General features: G+C 37.6%; 4 protein-coding genes and 1 pseudogene across 15 annotated transcripts; 3 read left to right on the forward strand and 2 right to left on the reverse strand.

Annotated features, from left to right (window-relative positions):
* Positions 1–1,231: 1,231 nt before the first annotated feature.
* On the forward strand, positions 1,232–3,774 carry LOC103855454 (expansin-A9). Its single transcript, XM_009132442.3, has 3 exons — positions 1,232–1,472; positions 1,801–2,119; positions 3,085–3,774. Exons 1-3 carry the CDS (start codon positions 1,316–1,318, stop codon positions 3,392–3,394), a joined length of 786 nt encoding a protein of 261 aa, XP_009130690.1. The 5' UTR covers positions 1,232–1,315; the 3' UTR covers positions 3,395–3,774.
* Positions 3,660–8,032, reverse strand: LOC103855455 (annotated as a pseudogene).
* A 213-nt stretch (positions 8,033–8,245) lies between these two features.
* Positions 8,246–9,352, forward strand: LOC103855458 (trafficking protein particle complex subunit 4). The gene is made up of 3 exons (XM_009132444.2): positions 8,246–8,412; positions 8,771–8,939; positions 9,023–9,352. The coding sequence occupies exons 1-3, from the start codon at positions 8,353–8,355 to the stop codon at positions 9,217–9,219; spliced, it is 426 nt and encodes a 141-aa protein (XP_009130692.1). The 5' UTR covers positions 8,246–8,352; the 3' UTR covers positions 9,220–9,352.
* LOC103855457 (probable serine/threonine-protein kinase PBL11) lies at positions 9,326–11,475 on the reverse strand. Its single transcript, XM_009132443.3, has 6 exons — positions 11,178–11,475; positions 10,622–10,929; positions 10,408–10,543; positions 10,190–10,332; positions 9,986–10,109; positions 9,326–9,899 (listed from the first exon to the last, which is right to left on the reverse strand). Exons 1-6 carry the CDS (start codon positions 11,227–11,229, stop codon positions 9,487–9,489), a joined length of 1,176 nt encoding a protein of 391 aa, XP_009130691.1. The 5' UTR covers positions 11,230–11,475; the 3' UTR covers positions 9,326–9,486.
* Positions 11,476–11,716: 241 nt separating this feature from the next.
* On the forward strand, positions 11,717–23,184 carry LOC103855459 (E3 ubiquitin-protein ligase PRT6). Of its 12 annotated transcripts, none has more exons than XR_004456373.1 (28): positions 11,717–11,891; positions 11,974–12,072; positions 12,151–13,257; positions 13,358–14,427; positions 14,516–14,656; positions 14,907–15,150; positions 15,233–15,934; positions 16,150–16,344; positions 16,454–17,022; positions 17,234–17,285; positions 17,364–17,982; positions 18,128–18,291; positions 18,371–18,888; positions 18,987–19,091; positions 19,181–19,247; positions 19,334–19,411; positions 19,486–19,554; positions 19,644–19,745; positions 19,895–19,974; positions 20,099–20,502; positions 20,613–20,866; positions 21,049–21,649; positions 21,731–21,821; positions 21,918–22,041; positions 22,273–22,390; positions 22,465–22,599; positions 22,705–22,791; positions 22,880–23,184. XR_004456373.1 is itself a non-coding variant. In XM_009132445.3 (18 exons), the coding sequence occupies exons 2-18, from the start codon at positions 12,034–12,036 to the stop codon at positions 19,674–19,676; spliced, it is 5,772 nt and encodes a 1,923-aa protein (XP_009130693.1). In that variant the 5' UTR covers positions 11,717–11,891; positions 11,974–12,033; the 3' UTR covers positions 19,677–19,884. The 12 variants fall into 12 exon arrangements, 1 of the variants encoding a protein (XP_009130693.1); XR_004456376.1 differs by having other exon boundaries at positions 20,099–20,383; XR_004456377.1 differs by having other exon boundaries at positions 20,099–20,383; positions 20,617–20,866.
* Positions 23,185–24,079: the final 895 nt, after the last annotated feature.

The raw sequence follows: 24,079 nt of genomic DNA on the forward strand, positions 1-24,079 counted from the left end.
GACTTCCATGTCGAGGTTTTGAACAAAGTTTTTCACTACCAATTTTGTATTGTTTTTTGCAGTTTTCTAAAAGCTGCAATTAAATTAAATGGTTGTTTTTTAGATACAAAAAGATGTTTGTGGGTTCGAAAAAAAATAAAATTATATTCATCTATGCCTATCATAAGATATATTTTGGTACTGAAGATTTTTGTGGTGGAAAGTTGATTCATTTGAACAATTCATATACTTAAACTAAAATGATTCATTTGAACAATTCATATGATTAAACTAAACTGTCTCAACACTTGCACCATTCATTTCGTACCGACAATATCATTTGGTATTGGTCTCGCTTACAACATAGTTTATCATGTTGTATACATTCGAAGTTTGATAACAAAGATAGAACCTTTTGATACAAAAGCTAAATATATTTCTCTCTAAGCATAGGCAAACTATATACACTTTTGTAATTTTAGAGGTTAATCATATGTTATAATCAAAATTCAAAAGCACTGATAAATTTGTAAAACTTTATAAGCTTCAAATTTTTTTAAAAAAAATAAAGAATAAAAATTATTACATTAAAGTATTATAAAAACAACTCAATTTATTTCATCATATTTATTATATTGAATGTGTTATTTTTTTGATAAAATTTTAAATTTATTGATCAACGTAAAAGAATATATCTACAAAGATTACAAGAATTTGGAAATAATCTAAAAAGCACTTCAGTCTACATGAGCTCCAAACCATCGACATAGAAACCCTTCAGTTTTAGTTTCTGAATGGGTTATTTTATGGTTACATATAATGTAAACCTATTTTAGAGTAACATACAATCTATGACACAATTGGAAAACTAAACTAAAAATTAAAATTTGGAAATATTTCAAAATATTCAATTTAAATTTATAAAAAAACAAATATTCCAGGCTTATCCTGTAAATAATATATTACACACAACATATAAATAAATTTTGAATTTAACAAATTTAAAATATGTAATCCGCGCGTAGCGCGGAAAATAGCTCTAGTGATAAATAAAGTCACTCAATCATAAACGTTAGTAATTGATTTAAGCAAAAAAAAAGGAATCAAACTTCAATGCGAAATCACAAATTATGTGTTTTTTCCTTTGATTGAAAGTAATAAAAAAATCCTTAAAAAAATTAAATTTGAATAAAACAGTATTATTAATTACCGTAAACTCTTTGCTCTCTCCCTTCATAAGTAGCCTTCCTACCTTTCTCCTCTCACACAATACTCTTCTCCCTCACTCTCTCTCTCTTTTCCAGAAACTTAAACTTTTTCTATACTAAGAAAAAAAATGGTGGCGAAATTAATGACAGCAATGGCGATTATGGTGGTTGCTGCTCTGACGTTGACCACAGTGAACGCTAAAATACCAGGAGTTTACACCGGAGGTCCCTGGGTAAACGCACACGCCACCTTCTACGGTGAAGCTGACGCTTCCGGCACTATGGGTACACTCTCTCTCACACCTATAGTTTTTATTTTGTACCCAAAGTTTTCAAATTATCAATTTAATCCCCTTTCTCACACCCTACACACTTTTTCTCACTTATTTTATTCATCGTATCCGAAAAGTTTTCTACTATTTAATTAATCTGCGGATCCTCTTTTTACAAATTTCACCAATATCTTACATATAATTAGTATTATTTTTTTCATTCGAAATCATAATATACATATTAAAGATCTCCAAATACGTCATTTTAATATCAAAATCACGTTTTTAGCACACTATTCACTGAATAGACATTTAACTAACGGTTTGTAATTGTTCTATAGGTGGTGCGTGCGGGTATGGAAATTTGTATAGCCAAGGTTACGGTGTGAACACGGCGGCTTTAAGCACGGCCTTATTCAACAATGGTTTGAGCTGTGGGGCTTGCTTTGAGCTCAAATGTGTCAATGATCCAGGCTGGTGTCTTCCCGGAAACCCATCCATTCTTATCACCGCCACTAATTTCTGTCCACCTAACTTTGCTCAAGCTAGCGACAATGGTGGTTGGTGTAACCCTCCTCGTGAGCACTTTGATCTCGCCATGCCTATGTTTCTATCCATTGCTAAGTATAAGGCCGGTATTGTCCCAGTCTCTTACCGCAGGTAGATCTTCATATCTCTATAGTCCACTCTGTTTTCCTTATCTCTCTCCCTCTTAGCGAAGGTAGATTTTTATTTTACTTCAGAGGTTTTTTTTTTCATCTTTTTATTTAATTAGAATCTAAGAATCTGTGAGCTTGAAGATTTTCAGAGTTTTGGCATGTTCACTCTATTCTTTATTCCATCTTTTCTTATTTTCCCGAGAAAGTTGCTAAAGCTTTTCTTTATTTTTCTTGGAAACCAAACATAAAAGTTTTTCTGTTAACGTACTGTTTTAGTTGAGTCTATGCAGTCACACCTTACTGTCTTTTGGAACTAACCTTTTTCTTCCCACAACACACCCATCTTGGAAAGTACTAAAACACCCTTTTTACTATGACGTTGTTAGATAATGTCTGGGACCTCTGGGTAAAAATCCCGAGGGCAATTCAGTAGTTTACATATCTCAACCCTTCTTGTATTAGATTCGAGACAATTTTGTTTGTGGTGAATTGCATTGAAGTCAGCTAAGAACAACATTATTGGTGGGATAAAGAGAAAGATGGAAAGAATACCTTGTTTTGTTTTGTTTTGTTTTTTTTTGGTCATTGGAAAGTAAGAGACAACTTTTAATTAAGGGTTTTTCCCTTCTTTTTTTTCCTCGGTTCCCACCCCCTTTCCCTAAGGAATGTTTTAATGGACTCCCAATAATTTTGCTCTAAAGCCCGACACTTCTTCACTGCAACCCATTCATTTGCCGGTTATCCACATAACCCTAAACAGTCGGATGATCAGAACAACTATAATTTCACTTCCTTTCACGAAAATGCCTAAAATTGTTGGAATTTTTTAGTGTCTATCTCATAAGTACAAACATAGTCTACTAATTTGTTTTTTCTTATATATATATTATCGACATAAAATAACAGCAACAATAACAAAGGACATAAATAATGTCAAAATATAATATATTTTTGGCGGTGTTGCAGGATCCCATGTAGAAAGAAGGGAGGTATGAGATTCACGATCAATGGATCCAAGTACTTCAACTTGGTGCTGGTCACTAACGTAGCCGGAGCCGGAAACGTTCAGATGGTGAGTGTTAAAGGAAGCAACACAGGTTGGTTAGGTCTAAGCCGGAACTGGGGACAAAACTGGCAATCCAACGCAATTCTTGTCGGCCAGTCTCTTTCCTTCCGAGTCAAAACCTCCGATGGCCGAAGCTCCACTTCCAAAAACATCGTCCCGAGTAACTGGCAATTTGGTCAGACTTTCTCCGGCAAGAATTTTCGTGTCTGATTTCTAGAAAATAAACATAAACTGAAGATTTTTCTCCGGCAAGATATATTGAAGATTTTTCTAATATATATGTTTACGTGTCTTTAAATAAAGTTACGGTTTGGAATTGGGTTTTACCATTATTCCCTTATTTTCTCAGGGGAAGTATTGGGATGCTTGTTTGGAAGTAAGGGTTTTATTTAAAACATTTAGGCTTAGTTTTTGTTTGTTTTTGGTGTGTTGTGTCCTGTTTAGTTATGTAGAGCGGCTGAAGCGGCTTCAAAAAGAAAGGGTTGCGATAAAGATATATGTTGCCCGCAGCTCTCCTTTACGCTCTGATTGTATTAGCCATATATATGATATCGAGAAACTTGGATTTATATAAATAACTTTATTTGATAGTTATCTGTGTGCTAAGTTTTAATATATTGATGTGGTGTATGGATTGCTTATGTTACGTTTGTATTTGTGTTAGAATCTATTTAATTTGTTCCTTCTAACTTTCTAAAGCGTTTAAAAAATATCAAACTTCATGTTTGTTTTTATGATATGAGTATCATCCTTATTTCGCTTTCGAATCAAATTAACCATTCATACATTTATGAGAAAAATAAAAGAACAAATGTCCTACAACGTCACTATACTCTAAGATCAGTCAAACCCAAACGCACGGAATATATAGATTAATACGGTTTAGGATCCGGAATATACGGTGTACCATACGTATTTTAGAATGTACTTATGTGAGAGGTGATGCATTAAGTAAGATAGAATTCATGTGATGTGATGTAAATGCATTACACTATCGTCATGTGCAATCTGCGATCACGATTTATCAGAGGAAAAAACCAAAATTAATATAAGATATTGAATCAGATTTTACAGAATCTTATCTTATATTCTGATGATTTAGTTGATGGACCAACCAATGTGTCATGCCTTTTTTATTCTGTAAATATTTTATTACATTATTGTTGGTTTTTTAATTCGGTGACAATGTTTCATATGGTAACATCTAGATGCATCCGATTTAGATAGCATCAGTCAGTGATGTAATAACAACGGCATTTGTTTGTCTAGTTCTTTCTTTCTTTCGAAATTAGGTATTTGTTAGTTACGTTACATCATTTTAATTTGCAAATGAACATATATGTAAATAATGATAGCATTATCTCTTTTTTTCCAAATAGTAGATATGCTATGCTATAAAATGCGGACATCAAGTTTTTCCAAAAAGTCTAAAACATACATAAACAAGTCTTGTGTAAATACATGATCTTTCTATAATTTTTTGTCAGAATCTTGTAATTTCTACATAAATTAGTTCTGCTAAATCATAATCTATATATCAAGATATTTGTATAAAAATACCCGTAACATAAACAAGTCTTGTGTAAAAGATACCTTGCTCTCTTTATACAGTTCCAAAAATACTATAATCAGGCTACCAGAAAACGGTCTTGCCTTTATTTAATTTGAAACACTAGTGTACTTCTTTGATCAGAAGGATACAACACAAAATAGTTGTCACTTACTGCAAAAAAAAAGAAGATTGCGCTATCTCTTGCAAATGTCATTGAATCTCTTGCATTGCATTGTTGCGTTATAAATCACAAAATCACGACCGATCTAGCTATAATCGTAATTATCTTTTGCGAATTTAAAAAACCAAAAAGTAGTTTTCGTAGCGTAGCTCTCTGTATGTGGCTGGTCGAGATGGACAAGCTTCATCTCAACTGATGCCGTCAATATGAATCCGAATAATGTTTCGTTTTTTTCGCTTTTAGTACGTTCCAATGTCCTTTAAGCAGCAATCTGTGTGGCCTTGTCTATTTGGTCGGTTTACCTGAATGAATGTAAAAAAAAGAAGAAAAGATAGAAAGATTATAGATGGTGGAGAGCATAAATCCTCCATTATCTCATCGTAAACGCATCAATTCTCTTCGGCACAAAAGAACAAAAACACAATTCACGAACGTAAGAAAATCACCGATTAACTTCAAATGTGACATCTTATTTGTTTGTTGTGTCGATTCCCAATTCTTTTTCTTCTTTTTGTTTTGTTAAGAAAGAAAGACACTGATTTATTTATGATAGGAAATGTCATGACTCATGACCAAATATGAATACAAAGATGTAGTAACATATACGTTCGGCCAAAAATATGTAGTTAGCTTATTTAATTAGTTCTGATTTAATTGGCAAAAGGAAAAGAAGAGAATTCTAATTTATAGAAGTGGACGGTCATGCATGTTTTAGCATAGTTTAGGACCTTTAGGTTTGGTGAGAAGTAACTGTAGTGACTTTTCTTCATGAACCCTGATAAATCCTTCTTTAACACTAAAAACTAATTAATAAATCCTATAACTATAGTCATTACTAATTAGTGACTAGTGAGCATGATTAGGAAAAAGGCGAATGCACCTTCCATTGTCGTTTCTCTCTTGAGACAATCTTAGCAATTAAACTGCTGTTTTGTTTGTTTGTGATCAATATTAAACTGCCAATTTCTTACGATTTCTGAATTTTAAAAAATGTTTTTTTCGGATGCCTCATAGACCAATGGTGAAACCAGCTTTGATTTAGCACTAGCATTATAGCTCATTCGCATTGTTTTTAGAGTTCAGATTCGTCAAGAGTCTACAATTGCTTTGGCGTGGGCGGCAAGGATCAAATCGATGGGACTAGGTTTTTCTTTCTTCCTCACACTAGTATTACTAGTTCAACATAAACAGTTTTGATAAGCAAGTGAGTAGAAAGTTAATATTTCTTTAACGCTGGATAATTATGATATTACAAACTATGAAAAATATTACAGACGATTCAACGAGTAGAGAGTTAATATTAAAATGAATTTTGATCGATGAATTTGAAAATTTTAATATACTGTAAAATTCTGTGGCAAAAATACATTACATTGTAATTCTTACTTTAGTGAAAAAGATCAACAAAACACTTAGTAATACAGATCAACTAAGGCTCTCATTATCATACTAAATAGTAAATATAAATTCATATCTCAGAATAACAAACATGTTACAAAAAAAAAATATTATTCGTGGTTAAAAGAAAAAAAAAAACAGAAAAGTAATTATTATGACCCTTTGGCCATATGGAATGTCTCCCATGCCTATCTGAGAACTCTGTTTGAGCTAAATACGAAATGATCTTCACTGCCTGCAATGGTAGAGTGAAGTCTCCCGGCAGCCCAGCCATTGTTGAGCATTCGAGAAGGGTCACCGGTGACATGGCTTTCTTCAGTACGTGATTCGAATTCAGGAAGGCCATTGGCTTTCCTTTCTTTCCTTGTCTTCCTCTCGTCTCTTTCTTTCCTCAGCCAACTCTCAACTGTTCTCATCAACGACGTTTTGCTTGTTTCCTTCACTTTCTCCATTGGCATTGCAAGTTGTAACTTCCGTTTGCTAGATACACCTGACAATGGGAAGATGTTGTGTTATATGTATTTGTTGTTTAGTAGTATAGGAGCAAAATAGAGAAAAGAGGTTACAATGTGTGTAGGCCAATCCTCAAGACCATCGAATATATGAGTGGCGTAGATAATGGTTGCTCCTCGCTCTTGGCATTCCTTTCTCAGAAATATCAAAAGGTCAGCTCTTGCGAGAACGTCAAGATCAACAGTTATTTCATCCAAAAGGAGAACCTGTACATGATCCAAGAAAGCTGAATTAAAAGGTTTCTTAATCATTTTTTTCAAACACACACATATGGGGGTTTGGTGTTGTTAGATAAGATACCTTGAAAGGCTTGAGGAGTCCCATACAAATCTGAACACGCCTTCTCTGGCCATCAGATACTTTGTGCAATCTCCATGAGATATCAATATCCAACACCTGAACAAACAGCCACAATTAGAACAAGCAGAAAGGTGGGATAATGATGATACTTGAGATGCTTAAATGGTAGCAGTAAGTTTGACAATGTGACAAAGATGGAAGATAAGACCATGCTCTAGCTGATGTCATATACATCAGTAGTTATTGATGTTTGAATCCTACCCAAAGCTTTAACCATCTCATGAAAGTGAAAGAGTTTGAAAACTTCTACTGACCTTGATCAACTCAGCTCTTCTCTGAGGATCGATACCCGCCACTCCGAATATCATTTTCTCAGCGGAAATGTCCATTTGAATAGAAACTTCAAATCCGGCAAATGCCACATCACGCCTCCACTGGAAAGAACGGATGAAACCAATATTCTCAGTCAAAATCAGCATTTTTAATCCAAATTAAAGAAACAAAAAGATTGGAACTTTCACAACGAACCTCAGAAGATGTTAAACCTGTATCGTGAAAAGCCGACCGACCCAGAACCCTAACCATGTGCGGCTCCACCATGTGTTTCCCTCCCATTATCTTCAGTATCGTCGTCTTCCCTGATTTCATCAAAATTCAGATCCTATAGATAACAAATTTCAATTTCTTTGAAGAGATGACGTGAAGTTTCACGTACCGGCACCGTTAGATCCGACGAGGAGACACCGATCGCTCGAATTGAGCTTCAGAGAGAAATCCTCGATAAGGGGTTTCGATCCCGGAGGTGGGTGGCCGTCGATTCCAGGATACGTATCCAGAGATCTCAAACGTTGAATTCCGCTTATCTTCTTCCCTCACCGCCGCCATTTTTAGTACTTCTTCCCTTATAGCTCTGTTCTCTGCTGCTTTTGTATACTACTACTTTTTCTTCAGAAGTTCGGTAGTTAGTTAGTTGTATGAGAGTAATAAACCGACACTGTTTTGAGTATAGACTTTTAACATAAAAGCTCACGTGGCGCTCTATGAGACGTTAGTCAACAGTAGACTTTTCTTCTGTTAACAATGTAAGTCGACGTGGCACAACTAGAGACCATCAATACAAAGACGACGTCGTTTGTAAGTTCCATCAGGAGATCTCCGATCTGTTCTTCGTCGTCGTCCTCGCAGATTTCTGGGTTTTGGATCTTTTGAATAATTTGGCAAAAAATGGCAGCGATTTACAGTCTTTACATAATCAACAAATCTGGTGGTTTGATTTTCTATAAGGTAAATCATCTTTTCCTTGCTCTTCATCTCGCACCTGTATTTTACGACCTCCCATCTGTCGAGGAGAATGACGACCTAATTGATGCTAATTTCGCCGGATTCATCGATTCTCGGAGGGATAGACCGAAAATAGAAGCTTTGGAGATCATTAGGTGTTGAAGAAGCAGTGATTTAGCTCATTACTATAGGGTTTGTGAATAGCTGCTTAAAGACTTAGACTTTAATTTGTTTGCTTTGATTTGGTTCACGAGAATCAATCGAAGAGAATGATTTTGTCCAATTTCGCTTCAGTTGGACATTGATTTTTGATCTGATCTGTTCTGTTGTGTGTGTGTTGGTTGGATTTGGGAAAACTCAGGACTGTGGAACGAAGGGAAGGATGGATACGAATGATAGCTTGAGAGTAGCCAGTTTATGGCACTCTATGCACGCCATTTCTCAGCAGCTTTCCCCTGTTAATGGCTGTTCTGGCATCGAGCTTCTCCAAGCTGATACCTTTGATCTCCATTGCTTCCAGTCTCTCCCAGGTTTATATATATATACATTCTCTCAGCTGCCTTTCTTTTATGTCTTCTTTCTCTTGTTTGTTGATTCTTGATTTTTCTCTCAGGAACAAAGTTCTTTGTGGTTTGTGAACCTGGAACTCCTCACATGGAGAGCCTCCTTAGATACGTTTATGAACTCTACACTGACTACGTCTTGAAGAACCCTTTCTATGAGATTGAGATGCCTATTCGCTGCGAGCTTTTCGACATCAACCTTACTCAAGCTGTTCAGTCTGACCGCGTTGCACTCTTAGGACGATGACACAAGATTGATTGTATGCTCGGATATCTCACTTCTTTGCCTTTTTGTTTTGTTTCCTCTAGTCTTCTTATCCGGATAACATTTTGTACGTGACAACACTTGAACATTGCAACAAAACCATCATTTTTCTGTGTTTTTTCTTCTTTTTACATTGCCCAGGAAAGTGAGGCAAAAATTATAAGACCCGTGATTCTATGACACAGCACAATACCTAACACAGAGAGAAGGTTAAAGAGTATATACATCTCTAAATCCTGGAAAAGATTGTTACATGATAGATGGCCTAGGATAGTTCACAGCTTGCGGAGATTTGTTGTTGTTGTTGTTATCACTGCTGGGTTGAAGATTCTGCTCCTCCTCTTTTGGTGTTTCCTTCTGGACGTGAAGTTCTTCAAGCGTCTTGACCACATCCTTCATGTCCGGCCTACTCTTGGCATCTATTGATATGCAATCGACTGCAAGAAGTGCAATCTTTGAAGCTCGGGTTAGCGAGTATTGACCTTGGAGACGAGGATCCATCACTCGAAGAAGCCTTCTTTTGTTTACTAGGTAAGGCTTCGCCCAGTCAACTAGATTGTGTTCTCCCGCCGGTTGGTTCCTGTCGATTGCTCGTCTTCCTGATAACAACTCCAGTAACACCACCCCAAAACTGTACACATCATTCTTTGCCGATAAATGACCTTTCAAAATTTGACAGAAACATCAGTACTGGAGTTCTTTGCAGTGATCAAAGGTTGTCAGAAGATGCAAATGTATACATACATACCAGTGGATAGATACTCTGGAGCAGCGTATCCTTGAGTTCCCATGATTCTGGTAGAGACATAGCTCTTGTCACCCATTGGACCATCTCTAGCCAAGCCGAAGTCCGAAAGCTTTGCCCTGTAGTTCTGCAGATACATGGAAACAGTAGAGATAAACTTCTCTGGCTAAAGCTACACAGAAAATATCAATCATGCATCATACATACCGAATCTAGCAAGATGTTGGATGCTTTGACGTCTCGGTATATAACCTGTGGCTGAGCATTGTGAAGAAAAGCGAGTCCTCTAGCTGCACCAAGAGCCATTCTAACCCTTGTGTTCCATGGAAGTGGCTGATAGAATGTTCCTCCTGTTTATTATGACAAAATTATAAAATTGTTTAAAGGAAGATTGTCTCATGAGGATAATATATATCTTCACTTACTTCTGAATAAGTGATTCTCAAGACTCCCACGAGGCATGAACTCATAAACAAGCAGCCTCTGCTCTTCATCCAAGCAGTACCCAATCAGTTTCACAAGGTTAGGATGATTCAGCTGACCTAAATAGTTGATCTCAGCCTGTTTTTACACAAGATAAAAGCTCAAAAAGAGGTAACACTACTTGAGATGAAAAGTTTGGAAGGAAATGTGACTAACCAGCCATTCTCGGTGACCTTGAAGCCCTTCTTGGTTGAGTTTTTTTACTGCAATGACGAGTCCAGTCCCTGGTTTACAAGGAGCCAAAGAAGTCTCATCGATCCATCCTTTGAAAACGCGACCAAAGCCACCTTCACCAACCATACTATCAAGCCTGAAGTTCCTCGTTGCTGACTTGAGTTCACTGAGGGTAAAGCTCTTGAGATTAGCATTTTGCAAGATCTCGCCTTCTGTTCGAGGCACGTGAGAGAAAGAAGTGCTCGACGACCCCTTGCTCCCATCTCTACTCAAGAATCTCGAACTTAGCCCTACAATAATAATTCTTCTCTCAGAAACATTTCAACACACGGACAAGAACCAACTCTTCTTACTAATAATGGAAACATATTATCTTTCTACCCTGAACACACCAACTTTCATCAAAATCCAAGACTTTCTAATTCAGGACAAAGCAAGTATGAAAGAACCACAACAATCATTGAAATCTATCACCTTCCTTGTTCAGATTTAATTATAAATAATTAAAAAATAAAAGAGATTGAGCAAAAAGACTAACATGTGCTGGAAGCAATATCTGTTTTGATCCGATTGCTGAAACAAGCTCCCATTTAAACACCCAAGAAAGAAACCAATCACTCACTCACTCACTCAGCTCTTTACTTCTTCTATTGAAAGCAAATTAAAAAAAAAAAAAAAAGAGAAAGAGCTTTATGTTTGTAAACACAAACCCAGCAGCCGTAGGAAATGAAGAAAGAATATTAGGCTAATGATGAACACTCCAAGCTCTTTTCTTTTGACATTTGTTCTCCCAAGAAAAGTCTTTTTTAATAATAAAATAATGATATTAATTGGAATGTAAAGAAGTGTGAAAGATTGGATTTGGATTGATTCTTCCTCTGATCCATCTCTGCTCACGCTGACTTGCTGACTTTTCTTCATAAGACTTCCGAGTCTACTATCCACTAGTATGATTGTTAAGACCATCTCTGTTCATCGTCCTATGTTTAAATGATTTATGGGCTCAATCGCCAAGCCATTAATAGGCTTTGTTTTCGTCCCTGGCCCATTAATAAACAATTAATTGATATATTCGAATTTTTATTAATTAACTTCCAAAAATTAATATTTACGATTGCAAATTAAAATCCAAACTCGATAGTAATCCGCAGTAAACATAAGCCTCCCCCTCTCATCGTCATAAACCTTTTCGAATTCGACGTTCCCCTGCGGCAATCGGAGAATCTAGGTTTTTTCTTCCGCACGATTGGAGGTATATATATCTTCTTCTTCGATTTTAGATATAATTTGATTTTATCCAAGCTTTGATGATTGTATAATCGTGTTATTTACAGCCACGCCGAACGATTCAGGTTTTGTGTAAAGTGTGTGTGTGAGGAGGATCACTTCGTTAGATGGAGATCGACTCGCGTGCAAATAATTCTCTCCTCAAGGTATTGTTTAGTATCTGCTCTCTGGACTATTGCTGATTCATTATTTTGTTTGATGACTCTTAATGCATTATCTTGTAGAGACTTGCGTCTGTTGGGGTACCTAAGAAATGCTGTTCCAAGCGTGGCTTAGTTGAATTCATTAGAGCTAACCGATCCAGGACTTCGGAGATCGTCTCCGCTCTCTTACCTACAGATGAGGATGTGAAAATTGGATTGAAGGGAACTAGGGAACGCTCTCGTTTGTCTGCGGTGAGTCCCACCATGAAGAAGAGGTTCAGGGAGAGCATGAGCTGGCTGCAGTGGCTGATGTTCCACGACGAGCCTGGCGTTTCCTTGAAGAATCTGGCGAAACTGAACGTTGATCAGCGAGGCGTCTGCGGCTCCGTCTGGGGAGAAAACGACATAGCGTATCGGTGCAGGACGTGCGAGAGTGATTCGACTTGCGCGATCTGTGTGGCTTGTTTCGAGAATGGCGATCACAGCTCCCACGATTATTCGATCACCTACACGAGCGGTGGCTGTTGTGATTGTGGGGACGATACGGCGTGGAAGCAAGAAGGTTTCTGTTCGAATCATAAAGGCTCCGAGCAGATTCAGCCCCTCTCGGAGAATCTAGCGGAGTCAGTTGGGCCTGTACTTGATGCTCTTTTTGCTTGTTGGAATAGCAAGCTCTTATCCGCGGAAGGTATTCGTAACAAAGATGCTAGATCCAACGATGCTCTTGCGGTACGCCAAAAGATGTCCAACGAGATGACATTCGCAGTGGTTGAGATGCTTCTGGGGTTTTATAAGTCCAGTGAGAGTTTGCTAAGTTTCGTTTCTAGAAGGATTGTCGCTTCAGGTGGTTTATTGATACTTCTCGTAAAGGCTGAGAGGTTCTTGGACCAAGATGTTATGAAGAAACTGCATGACTTGTTCCTCAAATTGATAGGAGATCCAGTCTTTAAATCGGAATTTGCAAAAGCGCTTGTGAGTTACTATCCGCTTGTCGTTAGTGGAGCGGTTAAGAAGGGTGAGGATCCCAACTTCATGAAATATCCAATACTGCCTCTGTTTTCTGTGCAATTCTTCACGGTGCCAACTCTAGCAACAGTTCTGGTGAACGAAATGAATTTGCTAGCAATGCTTTTGGGATGCCTCAGTGATATCTTTCTTTCTTGTTGTGGGGAGGATGGTGTGCTACAGGTAACACTAGCTTCTTTTCTCGTTTATTCACTATTGTGTTACGTTAGCGGTGATGAGTTTTATTTCAGCTTTGAATGTAGCTGACAGTTTTCTTTTGTAGGCTACAAAGTGGGTACGGTTGTGTGACACAAGTGACCGTGTCATTTCAGACTTGAAATATGTTATGAGCCATGCTGTAGTTTCGAAGTACGCAACACATGAACATCTGGAGTTATCAAGATCATGGTTGAAACTATTGACCTTTGTTCAAGGAATGGATCCTCTGAAAAGAGAGACTGGAATCCATATTGAAGAAGAAAATGAGAACGTGCATTTGTTCTGTGATTTGAGTCACTCAATAGTTGGTATTCACTCTCTGTTGGTTAATGGTGCATATTCTCCTGCCAGTGATGAACAATTAGAAATTGAGAGAACCACCAAGGCTACACTAAATAATTGTGATGGAGTTGGAGAAAGGTATGCAAAAGTTGGGAAATTGTCTCATGAAGATTCTGTATGTACTGCGATGATAAGTAGCAGCTTCTTTGATAGCTCGATGGCTTCTGAAGTTTACGGAGTTGACGCTTTCCATGCCCTGATTCCTTCCTCTGCCATATGGTTGATACGCGAGTGTTTGAAAGTTCTGGAGACTTGCTTAGGAAATGATGAAGGTGTATCAAAATTTCTTGGCAAGTTTGTTTCTCCTAGCGGCAGAAGTGTATCTAGTGGTCATGCCAGTTCTAGTAGAGAACCGAGTACGGAGGTTCAGGCAGATGTTAGGACTGATTGTAGGAGAGTATCTCGCAACTCTTCCGATCCTACGCAGAATGCATCAGGAGTACATATACTTGGTTTGTGTGATTGGCCGGACATCCACTACGATGTGAGCTTTCAGGCTATATCAGTCCATCTACCGTTACACCGATTATTTTCTTTGCTCATAGGAAAAGCATTAAGGATGTGTTATGGAGAATCAACTTTGCACCATGGAGTCAATGTTAGTCTTGAGATCCCACAGGCCGACTTCTTCAGCTATGTGTTAGGAGATTTCCATCCTTGTGGATTTTCTGCACTTGTTATGGAGCATGTTCTCCGGGTAAGGGTGTTCTGTGCCCAAGTTATCGCTGGAATGTGGAAGAAGAATGGGGACACTGCATTAGTATCTTGTGAGTGGTATCGGTCAGTTCGTCGGTATGTGAAATAACACTTTTGCTGTCATGAAATCTTGTAGTTCATAATTTACTCGCATGTTTCTCATTCTACTTGTTTCCATTTACAGGTCAGAACAGGGGCTTGAACTTGATATATTTTTCCTGCAATGTTGTGGTGCGTTGGCTCCTCCAGATTCTTACGTTAATAAGCTTCTCAGTCGATTTGGCCTCTCGAGCTATCTTTCACTAAACCCCGATATAACAAATGAGTATGTAATTATTGTCTTATTACCACTAGTTGATCTCAGAACATGTTTAATAGCTCTGCAACATTCAAACGGTCAAGTTATCTCCTACAATATGATTGTCTCTTCATTTGATAGATGGTCTTTAAGTAGAATCTGCATATTGTCTTTAATTAATTGTTTTGTTCTGTAAGAATCTTGACAGTTTTGTTGCATCTAAAGCTTTTACTATTGCCTGATCGTGACATGATTTTCTATCATAATTTTTTTTCAGGTATGAACCAGTTTTGGTCCAGGAAATGCTTGCTCTTCTGATACAGATTCTGCAAGAAAGGCGATTTTGTGGTCTTTCTACTGCTGAAAGTTTGAGAAGAGAGATCATCTGCAAGTTGGCTACTGGAGATTTCACTCGTAGTCAATTGGTCAAATCTTTACCCCGTGATCTTTCCAAGTCGGATGAGCTCCAGGAGGTCTTAGATAACGTTTCAGACTATTGTAATCCATCCGGCATGAACCAGGTCTTGATTTAAACCCATATGCTGGCCTCACCTTTAATTTTACATGCTATGTAAAAAGAAATTGACATTAGTTCTTTGGCAGGGAAAGTATTCGCTACGGTCATCTTGTTGGAAGGATTTGGATCTCTATCACCCTCGTTTGCATTCAGGAGAATTGCAATCTGCAGAAGAAAGATTTTCGCGCTATTGTGGAGCGTCTGCGTTGACCACTCAGCTTCCTAGGTGGCGAATGATCTACCCGCCTCTAAAGGGGCTTTCTAGAATAGGAACTTGCAAAGCCACTTTTCAAATCATTTCCTCTGCTTTATACTACGCACTACAGGGTGGTAGTTCTGTTAAATCACGTGCTCCAGATGGCGTTCTCATAACCGCTTTGCACTTACTCTCGCTATCATTGGATATTTGCACTCAACAAAGGGAGTCTAATATTCAGGCTTGTTGCGTAGAAGATTCAATTCCTATTCTCGAATTAGCTGGTGTGGAAATAATGGGTATAAATAAAAGGACTGGAAATGAAAGTTTGTTGTCTCTTCTTGTTTCATTAATGAGGACTCGTAAAGACGATGGTCTCCATCAGTTTCCAGAGGCAGGCAGTTGCAATATTTCGTCCTGGATTGCAAAGTTGCTGAAGAAGTTCAGTGCAATTGATTCCGTTAGTATGAAGCTATTGCAAAGTCTTGCCCCGGAGGTTGTCGGTCAATCTGGATTTGATAAAGTCACGTCAGGCGCTGCTTCTGATGCGAAACGCAAGGCTAAAGCTAGAGAGAGGCAGGCTGCTATTCTGGTATGAAAATATTTCGAATTTCAATTCTATGTTCTCCTAATGTTTTATCAACAAAAAGCATGCAGGTCGTAACATACATTCCTCGTTAGTAATAGAATATTCTTTTTTAATATGACGGCGAAATAGTTTAAATGTTCATTATTCACTTGTTATCTACAGTAAGAACCGACTAGATCCAGGAAATGATAGTTATGGTTATTCTAACTTTGATGCAGGCAAAAATGAAAGCTGAACAAACAAAATTCTTGTCGACCTTGAGTTCCAGCATGGATGATGATGATCCAAGATCTGAAACTGAAACAAGTGATTCCGTAATGGAACAGGATTCAGAAATTGCTGTTCGTGAAGTTTGTTCTCTCTGCCATGACCCAGATTCCAAAGACCCGGTTTCTTTCTTGATTTTTCTCCAGGTTGGTAGCATAGATTATCTATTACTTGTGACTTTTAGTGTTAAATAAACATACACTACTAGGAGGTTTCGTCTTGCATCATTCTTAATTATCTCTGTTTTGCCTGCAGAAATCTAAACTTTTGAGTTTTGTGGATAGAGGCCCTCCATCTTGGGATCAACGTTCACAGTCAGAAAAGAATAGGTCCGTTGATGGAGTTCGCGTGGTCCTGAGACGTAATTTTTCCTCAGATAGTTTAATGATTCCGCATGATGCAACCTCTGAGCCTGCTACAGATTCCGTGTTTGAAGCTTTAACAACCCGGCTTATAAGGAATGGTCAGACGGAGAAGAGGTCTAGCGATGGGAGTGGAAAAGATGAATCTAACATGGAATCAATGGAAATAGCTATGTATCAAACTGTTCGCAGAAAAATTGATAACATTATAAATCAAAGCCTTGCACATGTAGATGAACGACCACTTGCTGCTGAAAGTAGTTCAGAGAGAAATCCTGTTGGTGGTATACCTACTTTGCAAGTAAGAGTTCGTGATATTCGATCAAGACAAACCTCTAGACATTCGGATGTCAGTTCAGATGGGTTTCACCCTACTGACTGTGATGGGGTTTATCTTTCATCATGTGGACATGCTGTGCATCAAAGCTGCCTTGAACGATATTTAAAGTCCTTAATGGAAAGGTGAGCCATGTTTGAATTCTTAGTAGTCATAGGTGAGAAACAAAAAAAATTAATATATCATCTTGTAGATAGGTGAACCCTTCGTCCATTTTGATATCTCCTTCCGACATGTTGTGCATAATTTGAATTATTTATTTTGATTCCCCTGATTTACAGCTACGATAGTAACACTGCATTTAAAAGGGTGTCTCTCTTTTGTTTGGATGTGTAGGTCTGACAGAAGAAATGTCTTTGAAGGTGCACATATTGTGGATCTAAAACAGGTACGTGACCAATTTAAAGATATTTTCTGGGGCTTTAATCTGCTCCTTCTGAAGCTTTAACATTGTTTCTTCTGTCAGGGGGAATTTCTCTGTCCTGCATGCCGGGGACTAGCTAATTCTGTATTGCCTGCATGTCCCGGAGATTTATGTTCTGTCTCAAGTATACAGGAAAGTTCGCATGATACGTTAGGTAAATCAGATGCACAGATGCCTTCTCTTTGGCTCTCTGAAGCGTTGTGTCTACTACGATCTGTGGCTGACGAGATCGAAGATGGTGATGGCGTTAGCACAGTTTCTCTGGTGGGAGATGAATCAATAAGGAAAGATCTTGAATCTGTTTCTAACAAGCTCTGGAATTTCTATTTTTCTAAGCGACAGGAAAATTTTCCGGGAGGTCATTGGCTATCACAATCAATCGTAATGTGGGATACCCTTAAGTACTCTCTTATTTCAATGGAAATTGTTACTCGATGTGCGAAGAGTTCAGTGCTTCCTGTCTATTGTATTGACTCCTTGTATGAAGAGTTAAATACCTCTAAGGGAACTGCTTTGTCACTCTTATTACGAGTGGTACAGAGCACCCGAACAAAGAATACTTTACATGTTTGTCAGAGATTTGTGGGCTTGAAGCATCTTGCAGAGTCTATATGCTCTGGAATTTCAAATAGTCCTTCGAGCAGCATTTTTGGAACTGAAGGTACATTTTTTTCATCTGAATGAGAATCAGTTATATATAGTATTGTCTATCTACAATTTCACAGTTATCAGTGAATTATTTGCTAACCTTAGATGATTTTTCTTGATATTATCTGAGAAGAGTTTTGCTATTTTTTCATGCACAGCAGGTTCAAACCTGCTCTGGAATCGATCATCTGATCCAGTTCTTTTCCATGACCCATTTTCATCACTGATGTGGGCTCTTTTTTGTCTCCCTTCTCCTTTCATCACATGCAAGGAATCTTTATTATCACTTGTGCATATTTTCTATAGCGTGTCTCTTGTTCAGGTATGCCATATTGTTCTCTTCACTCTGACTAGTTTTGCCTCTTGATTCACTTTTCCTAATCATGTTGTCTTTGGTGCAGACTGTAATTGCCTATTGCGCAGGTCGCATGTTTGACTTGAGTAACGTAGATAACCTGCTTAGCGACATCTCCATCGCTTTGAGAGAATCAGGTGGTTGGGAGTATTTCAGGTCTAACAATATGGATTTATCATGTGATATAAAAGAGACTATCCGTAAATATAGTCTTCCTTTCTTGAGGAGATGTGCATTGCTGTGGAGGCTACTGAAAACTACCACTTCTGGAAAGCTTCATGAAGAGGTAGATAAGTTTGATGAGTCCACCAGTGACAGTATGGATTTCATGCACAGTCCCCTGTCGGAGCTGAATCATGTGAATGAATTGGAGAAAATGTTCAAGATTCCGCCTATTGATACCATTCTCAGTGATGAACTTCTCCGGTCCTCAACACAATCATGGCTTGGACATTTCCAGAAGGAATACAAAGTATACAGAGTTAAAGAGCCTCTTTGCATAACACCTGTAGTTCCTTTCCAGCTTATGAAGTTACCCAATTTATACCAGGACCTATTGCAAAGGTTTGCAGCAGCATCTCTTTCTCCGTTTCTTTTTTTCCACATTTTCCCACATTCAAAGAGAACTTTGTTTAATCAAGAAATGATGTTTTTCTTATTAGGTATATCAAGAAACCTTGCAGCAACTGCAAGACAGTTATGGAAGAACCTGCATTATGTCTTCTTTGTGGAAGATTGTGTTCTCCCATAAAGCCACCTTGTTGCAGGTATTTGCTTCACTTTCACTAGTTTCAATATATCATAGTTGTTGTTTTCGGAAACCAAATAAATACGTTCCAACAATACTTTTTTACAGAGAAAGTGGTTGTCAGACTCATGCAGTCACCTGTGGTGCTGGTACTGGTGTATTTCTTCTGATACGGGTATCGCTTCTTGTAGATAAAAGTTTCTTTTACTCTCCTTTTATTCTTGGGCTTTTAATTAATTAATAGCCTTCATTAATCAATAGCGGACCACAATTTTGCTACAAAGATTTGGAAGACAATCATCTTGGCCATCACTTTACTTGGATACGTTTGGAGAAGAAGTATGATCTTTGTTGATTCAGATGTTCACGTGCTAAGGATACGGATTGATTTTTTTTTTCTTTTTTTGTTGCAGGATACTAATATGTTCAGAGGAAAACGACTATACCTGAATGAAGAACGTTACGCTGCGTTAACATACATGGTGAGTAAAATATTTTGTGTCTCAACAATGACTGAATAAGTAGGACAGAGTTTAAATGGATGGTAATATCATCTTTATATTCTTATCAGGTTGGTTCTCATGGACTCGATCACAGCTCCTAAGTTCTCAATCCAACGACGCTAGGAATTTTCTTAACTTGAAAAAGATCTTTATATCTTTTTTTCTCTCAGGTGTTGTTCTCTGATCCCAAAGATTCATCTATAATAGAATAGATGCTAAAAATAACATTCTTTGTTTTGGGGTGTCATTTCATTTGTTTATCTATACTAAGTTTTCAAATCTATAATAATAATTTGGAGTTTTCTCTCACCTCCTGCAGCCACATCATCAGGAAGGTATGGGCTTTTTGTGACACCTATCACTTAACCAATTCAATCGTAAAATCATAAAATCTTCAGTGTAATCCGGTTATTTCATAACTTGGCTTTTATTACAGTTTGGTATTAAGCCCAATCAATAGATTAAGACAAGCCCAATTAACATTAGGTTTCTTCTTCCTTTCACGATTGCTACCTTCGCGAAGAAATTTTCAGAAACTTGAAGCGCCTTTCTGATCTCCATAACGTCTCAACCTTCCATTAATATGTTTCTAACTCCGCTTGATTAATCCACTCCTCCCATTGGAAGCATTCAGTCAGACCTCTTCGCATCTCCCTTCACTACTCCTATCTAAATTCATCCAATCTTTCATGCAATCAGAATCGTGTTCCTCTAGAGGAGCAGAAGATAAAGTCATGGCCATGAGTTTTGTTAGATCCACCGGAAAATCTTGAATTTCTACGGTTCCAAAGGCAAAGCGATTTATCAGGTTTGTGTTTACTCCATTCATTTTCATTATTAATCTCTTTTCTAAACCCGCGTTCCGATCCTGTCGGAGCTCCACCCGTGACCACCATGAGATCAATATCAGTCCTCAAGCTTCATTTGGTTAGTTAGTTTACATATATATCTATATACTTTTCTCAAGATTCAATAAGAATATTGTTTATGTGTGTCAGTGTGTGTGAATTTGAATCATTTTTCTTGATTGGATGCAGGCAGGGGAATAATTTTGAAAAACGTCAAATGCGGTGGAAAGACTTTCCGTCACCGGCTGATCCGGAAATCAAGTGATTGAATCACGAGCAGGGAAAGATGGGTTTGGGTTTGATCTTGGACGCAACGAAGGATGATGAACCAGATCCATATACTCGCGGACATGGTGGGTACTTAGTTAGTCTCGGACCCGATATGCTACTTTTTAAAGATCACTTTCTCCTCAATTTGTTCGTTTATGTCCTCTTCTATAAAGGTTAGCTTTCTTCCTTCAACATCATTCTCACAATCCTTGAAAACACTAGAGTTAATCTATTTTCTGTGATATACTCCTACTGGATTCAAATGTGTATTTCTTCAACTATGTTAAGAGATTAAAGACTGTGATGCATGTGTTTCTCACTGAGTTTCGTATGTTTGCATTTGGCTTTAATGCAGCATTGATTTTAAGATAAGAACTATTGAGCTTGATACCAAACGCATCAAGCTCCAGATTTGGGATACTGCTGGTCAAGAACGTTTTCGAACCATCACCACTTGTCAGTGTACTTTCGTTCTAATAGTGTTCTTAGCGTCCGTTGTCCCACTGAAAACTGAATTAGAGAGGATTGAGAGTCACTAGCAGAAAGGATCTCTTTTTTTCTTTCTGTGCAGTCTACTTAATGCTATGGATGATGCTTTGAGGATATTTAGTTTTTCTTATTCAACAAAGAAGATACTTCTCTCACATTTTTGTCTCCGTATGATAAGTTAGTATTTCACTGATTTTGTTTTGATATTGTTGTTACTTTGTTTCCTTTCTTATGGGTCTCATTTTCACATAATCTCTTCTTGTCTACATGCATTTTTCATCCAAGCCTCAGTGAACAGAAGCAACAACGATTTCAAGCTTTTAGATTCAATCGTTGCGATCTGACTCCACGAGTTTACTAAGTTGGTCAAAGTCCATGCTGTTGCTAATCCCATCCCAACTGAGATGTTCATGTTTCGTGAGCTCGAGCAAGTGATGGCGTTGACAAATACAAATGTCGAGTTGCAGGTACATCTTTCTATTTTGTAGCTTCTGTTCTCAGTAGTTGAATATTTAGACATCTCATGCCAGCGACTTATTCTCTTTTAGACATCATTGATGAGATTTGCGAGACCATGACAACATACGATGATCAAAGCCATACGACTCAATGTGTGATGGTGAACATCCGAGTTGATAAGTAATATCTTTGGAAAAAGACTATTGAATATTTTTCATGTATTTTAATCACCACTCCTGCTAAACTATATATATAAACTACGTACTTCCTGAGCAGGGACATGATTGTCTGCTTAAGCGTTTTTGACAGCCTTACTGAACTCCTTCACAAAAGACTGGAAACTGGTGTCTGCCAGGCTAGAGTGATGATGCGACCAGCAACAACCCCAAGTTTGTAGGAGGTAAATGTTCTTTAAAGACAAGCAGATATTTTCACAAACTTAAGTTTCTCAAGAAGGCCTCTCACTTCCTGAATACAAATTCTTGGACACACTTTTATTTTGACAAATATGTGGTGGCAAGTTAGAGTTTATTTAATGAAGAACCTTGAATGTAATGCATTAGATAGAACCTGTTCACACATAGGAGTATAGGACCTTCTTCCTCAAGTTCTGCTTTCATCCCACTTCCAGATTGTGTGCCACAGCCGGTGGTGACTCCACCAGTGTGACACAGTAAGGTGGTGTCAAGGAGCTGGAGACTGTTTCATTAGCGGAGTTGACGACCTACTTTCTGAAGTCGCCACCACAAGTATGTTTTCTTAATTACCACCTTCTCAATTTTTCTCATACTTGGAATATTAAACTCATGTACCTCATTCACAGGCAGGTTATTGAGTTTCTATACACCACCAAAGTTTTATAGGAACTACAAACAGATGGTGCTACATCTCATGTGCCAAGTGTTTCAGAAAACTACAGCGTGAAATTTCCTAACGCAAGTGCTGTTAATGTTCTCAGGTTCTCTCCTTAAGCATATATCTTAAACCTCTTAATATCACATAAGTCCTTTAATTATTTGAAACTCACTACTTTCTTTGAATTGAAACATTGATGCTTTAAAAGGTGAAGCGGGTGAAGATTGGGCTGTATTGTAGCATCTGTATGAGTAATGTGAGAAATGTCAGGGCTGTAGAGGTTCCTCATCCAATGGTTTGTAATCTGACCATAAAATATAAGCATATACTATACTGTTTCATGTTATTTAGGATTTACTGATGTGTGCTTTGATGAACTTCAGGGACAAGGTGAGGAGCAAGACCCAAGGAACCCATCCAAAAAAGCCTGGACTTAGTTTCCTGCATTGAGCACTATACAGGAACATATCCATTGGTTTCTCCCATGGTTAATTGAACTCACTTTATGTTTTCCAAATAAGGGTTAAGACACTTAGTCCACCATCTAATTCAAGATTTCTCTCCCTTTTGGTTCGGTTACTTAGTAAACATTTGGGTTGTTAATTTTACATATATATATATATATATATATATATATATGCAAGCACTCCTTACCAAATCCACTATGAAAACAAAATTAAAAAATCCATTTACATTATATTTTCATCATGTTTAGTCAAAAAGACGATCACCTAACACAAAAACTTCTGTAACATATTGAGAATCATCACCTAACACAAAAATCTATTGTAACATACTGAGAAGTGAGAATCATACCACTCATACTTCAGTAATTTACATATAAAGGAAATCAAGTCTCTTCGTAGCCTAACTCTATTTTTCTTTAATGTAAGACTCTAGATTCGTTTAGAGATTTAGAGATTAATCTCTTCTCACTTACTGCTACTCATTTTTCCTAGAGGACCTGCATCATTTTTACCCAAAAATCACGCCAAGAACCTCCATTAAGATACTTTGATTCTGTAGGTTTCCCCATGATATCTGAAAATAATAACGGGTGAAAGTTTCCTGACTTCATGTCTACACTTGGGATGCAAGTAAACTGGAGTTAAATTACAAAAAAAAAAATAAGAAAAAGTAAACTGGATTTTAGAACCAGTTCCATAGCAGTTGGGTGGCCCACGTCTCTGATTGTACTCTAAGTCCAACTACTCCAAATATTCGTTGTTGTTAATAAGTATTTAGTTATTTACTACTGCAGTTACCCATCTATTGGTAGCAGCTGTGCATGTGGTCAGGGGCGGAGCTACATTAGGTAAGTAGGGGGCAGTTGCCCCCCCATAAAATTTTAAAATTTCATTTAAATGCTTAGGAAAAAATTGATTGCCCCAGTTAAAAAATATTTATTGCCCCCCCCCCCCCCTCCCTCCCAGCAAAATCAGCTCGCAAAGTTCAATATAAAGTTTCCATTATTTCTGTTTTGTTAACATTATTATGTTGCCTTATTTAATTTGAACATTAAACCATTATTTCCATTTTTATATAATGAAAATGATTTTCTTTCTTCAAGAACAGTTTGCTTG

The sequence above is a fragment of the Brassica rapa genome, chromosome A03 (assembly GCF_000309985.2).
Source record: "Brassica rapa cultivar Chiifu-401-42 chromosome A03, CAAS_Brap_v3.01, whole genome shotgun sequence".
Classification (NCBI taxonomy): domain Eukaryota; kingdom Viridiplantae; phylum Streptophyta; class Magnoliopsida; order Brassicales; family Brassicaceae; genus Brassica; species Brassica rapa.